The sequence below is a fragment of the Nannospalax galili genome, unplaced genomic scaffold, assembly GCF_000622305.1.
Source record: "Nannospalax galili isolate Female #2095 unplaced genomic scaffold, S.galili_v1.0 scaffold1087, whole genome shotgun sequence".
Lineage (NCBI taxonomy): Eukaryota > Metazoa > Chordata > Mammalia > Rodentia > Spalacidae > Nannospalax > Nannospalax galili.
Genome location: NW_008356845.1, coordinates 757,431 through 762,304, shown reverse-complemented (window position 1 = coordinate 762,304; position 4,874 = coordinate 757,431). Strand labels below are relative to the sequence as shown.

The following is a 4,874-nucleotide window of genomic DNA, read 5'->3' as shown; positions in this document are numbered from 1 at the left end:
CATTTCTAAATTTAAGATTTTGTAATCAAAGATATAGTCTGAGTATCATATGATCCAAGCATTTTAATGCCAATATCTATGCAGTGGCCCTGGTACCAAAAGTCTCACTGGTCTCCACATTAAAGAGCAATTACAGTACAAAGAAGTAGACTCCTGAAGTTTGTGAGCTCTGAAAGCCACAACTGAGCTAAAAACACTTGGGTGGCTCCCAGTCTGATCTTCAGGCTCCAAGAACACTCTCAAGGCAATTAAATGTCAATGCACATGGTGGAAATGTTACACTATCAGAGAGGAAATAGTGGGATGAAAGTTATCTGACTAGATCATGTCACATTCACATCAATGAGTAAGAATCCAGTAAGGAGGGCCATAAAACCTTTGCACTGGCAATTGTTTGAGGATCAGTGAAGCCTGCAGCTGCTCAAGTGAAGCATGAAATCACTCAGAGCTGGCATGAAACTCTGCTCCACGGTGCGTGTGTACGGAGATGTCCGTCTCTACCTTTAGGTTATTTCAAATGCCAGATTATGTTTCACTAGGATCAGACTACATACATAGAACCTGGAATTGTTACTTCATCGCAATTCATTCTATCTTAATCTTGCTAAAATGTCAGAAGTGGGAAATAGACCATACCTTCATCTTTTGTGGTAGATTCTTGATGGATCACAGCTAATCCAAGTTTGTTTAACCACCTAAGAATCAAATAGAAAGAAAATATTTGACCAAACTGCTGAGCCACTGACCCACTCACCTTCTTCCTTAGACTTAGAACCTGCTTCTTGTATCAAACTTTACAACAAAATTTAGTCCTAATGCCATTGTTAGTCTGAATGTCCCCCAAGGCAGCACAAGTTTGCAGCACGGACAGCTATAACCTGTGGTTTTATAATATTTTGCTTACTGGAGGTTTGCTTTGCAAGAGAAGTGAAGTCAGCCATTATCCAGTCACAGCAGGACGCTAAATCAGACCAAATGTATGAACAAATATATCTTCTTCTGTACTTCTGTGCTTGAAATTTTCAGCAGCCATCAAAACATTTTCCACTTAATTTGGTCATGTGACCATTAACTCTTATCTCTATCCTTTTTTTAATGTAATATCATTGTGTATGTGTAGGCACATGCATGCTATGGCATGTGTATGGATGTTAGAGAAGAAAAACTTTTGGGAGTCAGTCCTCTCCTTTCACCTTTAAGCAGGTTCTAGGGATTAAACTCAGGCATTAAGGTTTGTCTCTGGCAAGCACTTTTACCCACTAAACCATCCCATCAGCACTCTATAATTTTTAGTAATGTCAACTGATTTCAGAAAAAAAAAAACATCCAGACCATTCATTTTTAAACCAGGAAAATTACTGCATCCATCAATAAAAGAAAATGAAAGTTACTCCTAAACTGAGGAAAAGTTTAATCCCTAAAAATTGACAAAGTGCACTCATATTAATTTACCACTTCATTGATAATGAAATCAGGTTTAACATCAATTGCACAGATCAAGCTAGACAAATCTTAAGAAACTCAAATTTTGTTTTTAATTCCAGGCCACTGTCATTCAAGATTTCCATTGAGGATCCAGACAGACAAATGTCACACAGCGTGTTTTCTCTCACAGCTGGATGCTAGCTTTGAAATCTTAATTATGCAGGTTTCAATTTGAAAATCCAGAGGGGTCAGGAACTAATAGATGGTCATGGAATAGGAAGACTAATTGGACAGTAATGGGGGACAAACGGGAGAAGGTCTAAATATGATCAAACTGCATTATATGAAATTTGCAAACATTCAATTTTAAAAAAGAAAAAAGAAAAGTTGATCATGTAAAATAAAAAGTAGATTTCTGTTAGGGACATATTATAACACAGCAGATACTGCAAAGATAAGAAAATAATGGGCCTGTCTCATATAACCCTAGTTCTAGAATAATCATATACTTAAAGGGAAAATGTTCTTTGGTATAGTCAACATCTAGAAGACTTATTTCTCACTTATGTCTTGTTTTCTGCATGTGATTTTTCAATAAACCATACTGCATATGGAATATTGCATATTACTTTCTCTTTTGAGAAGCTAATTCACTAATGTCTAAATTAATCAATGTCAACAAAATAACAGCCATGGGCCATGCAGTCATCAATTCAATCATACTTTCTACTTCTTCCATGCCGGTCACATCTCATGGACGGTTCTGCATGCTATACCACACCATGTCACAAACACTACACGTTCCCAGATCTACAGCTCTCGGCTACTGAAAGATCCCCTCCCAACCTTCAACCAGACATGATCTTGCTGGACTCATTCCTTTTAACGGACAAAAAAATGTATATAACAAATTTGAGTGTTAGACAAAACTGAAACTTCTACAAGGAGGGAAATGAGCCCCATATCCTTTAAGGTGTTCCCTTCGGCCCCACAAAAGACTCAAGTTCTCTAACGACCACATAATGCACAATCAATAAGGCCCAGGCCACGCCACAGGAAGCTGAACGTGTTTATCAAGTCCCAGCAGAACCACAGATAAAACAAAGGAACAAAAAGAACAGACATAAAAGCTCATGCACATATGGGGAAAAATTTCAGCTTCAACGGCATTTTGGAAAATGCATGTTGGTTATTTAGAAAGTACATATAAAAACAGGAGCATATTTTTCATTACTGTATTAACAAGTACTGAAAATCCTGTGTCTAAGGAGAGAATGGAAAAATGAACATTTGAATCCGCTGATGTGGTAAACATGGAAACTGATAGTTTTGAGCAAGTAATTTGATGACATTCAAACTTTAAATAGCCATTTTCCTTGCCCAATAACTTTAATTATGAATATCTATTTTGAAAAGGCATGCCTTCATGTACAGTGATATGGGAAAATGTTAAGCACCAATGAGACTTGTAATATAGAAAGAAAGAAAAAACATTGAGCTAAAACAATTTCCATTAATATGAAATTAGATAAATAATGATATGGATTCTATTATTACCATGTCAATTTTAAATAAAAAGGAGGATTGGTCATGACCCAGAACAAAATCCTAACATACTGTTAATGCTGTTCATGGAAAGGAATAAGTACAGGACCACGTGTTTAGTCTACTCTAATGCACTTTAAAAATTGTCTCTTAAGGACTGGAGAGATGGCTCCGCATTTAAGAGCACTGGCTGCTGTTGCAGAAGACCCGGGTTCAAATCCCAGAACCCACATGGTAGCTAACAACCATCCAGAACTCCAGTTCCAGGGGATCCAACACCCTCTTCCGATCTCTGTGGGCACTGCATGACATGGGTGCACTTACAACCATGCAGGCATAACACTCATACACATAAAATAAAAATAAATTTTTAAAAAATCTTTTAAAATTGTATCTTTACACTTGTGCACGAGTTGGTACACACAGGAAAGTGTCAGGAGGGAGATCCATTCTACTGTTCAAAGTGACTAACCTCAGGGGGAGAAGTTGAATGGAAGACGGGGTCAGAAATCTCATATCTTTTCTATTTACATAGCATTTAATGTTTGCAAGAATGTTTTAAGTACTATTTAACTAAAAGAAACATTTAAAGGTATACTTTTATGGGACTAGAGAGATGGTTCAGTGGGTTAAGTGCTTACCACACAAGCATGAGGACCAGAGTTCAGATTCCTAGCATCCACATAAGAAAAGCAGGCTGTACCACTCCTGTGTAACCCCAGCACTGGGGAAAAAGAGGCATACACACATAGTTCACTGGTCAGCCAATCTAGTCAAGTTGACAGGCTTCAAGTTCAGTGAAAGGCAATGTCTCAGAAAATAAGGGAGGGATGAGAGAAGAAGACTCCCAAAGTTGAACTCTGGCCTCCAGACTCACAAGCACAAATGCTCACAGACATCTGCACATACGGGAACATATGTGCTTCAGACAAACACTAATGCTAAGTACACTTTTTAAAAATCAGATAAAATAAAATGAATTCCATGGTTTGCCTTTAAAAGGCTAACAGTTTTCACCTTACATCTGATTTTATAATTATATAAAACTGGTCCTCCTTAGTCCCCCCAGACAAAATAATCTAAAAGTAAAATAGGCAGAATTTAAACAGGAAATGAGGGTATCTGAAAAGGGCTTTCCTAAGCTCCTCTCTATAACATGAACATGCAGCAATGTGGAAGCTCAGCCAGTCCCCAAATCCTACAACCTTTACTTGCCACCATGAGTTACTGGCTGAAAAATTTGTTGCCTGTTTAGACTCCTGTTTGACAGTTTTCTTCAACACTCCACCTGCTTAAACTAGCTCCTTTGCTAAGACCCTTTCTTGAACCTCATGGACTACACAAAAACCTCCATTTGTGGCTAATTACATGGATACACAAAAGGGTATTCATGTGAAAGAAGATGACAGATGAGTCTGTTGTGTTGGAAGAGCACAAGTGTTAGAAGATCTATTTACCAAACAAGCACATTCTTCCCACAAACACCACTGGAGAAAGGCACCAAACTCTTGTCTTTGCTTAGAAACCAACTCCTTGACTGGTGAATAGGAGATGTGAAGGAGATGTAAAGACAAGAGTAATTAGCATTACAAGTTCTAGACAGAGAACCGGAAAAAAATCAGAATAGGGCAAATTTCAAATGTTCATATCCAAGTCCATTGGAATTTCTGGATGAGAGCTTCCAAAAGCATCCCTCTATTCAGTTCCTCCTCATTTTTCTTTTGTCTGCCAAGGCTGGACTATAGAGTGATGGATTCAGGGTTTGTTTTCAGGCACTTTGATAGCTGTTGGAGTGGCCAGAATCAGTGTCAGTTCCCTCTCAAAGGCTTCTAGATGGGGGGGAAAAATTTATCCATTGTTTTAAAACAATAGCTGGTTGTCTCCCTTAGCTACAGGTGGGCACT

At 38.1% G+C, this 4,874-nt stretch overlaps 1 protein-coding gene across 1 annotated transcript in view; it reads right to left on the bottom strand.

The window, feature by feature from the left end:
* Positions 1–4,874, bottom strand: part of Ipcef1 (interaction protein for cytohesin exchange factors 1) — a gene marked incomplete in the record, with an annotated part of 139,668 nt that overhangs the window by 63,999 nt on the left and 70,795 nt on the right. Inside the window, 1 exon segment of the mRNA XM_017794779.2 lies at positions 637–695. Within this exon segment, the coding sequence (XP_017650268.2) occupies positions 637–695 (59 nt within the window).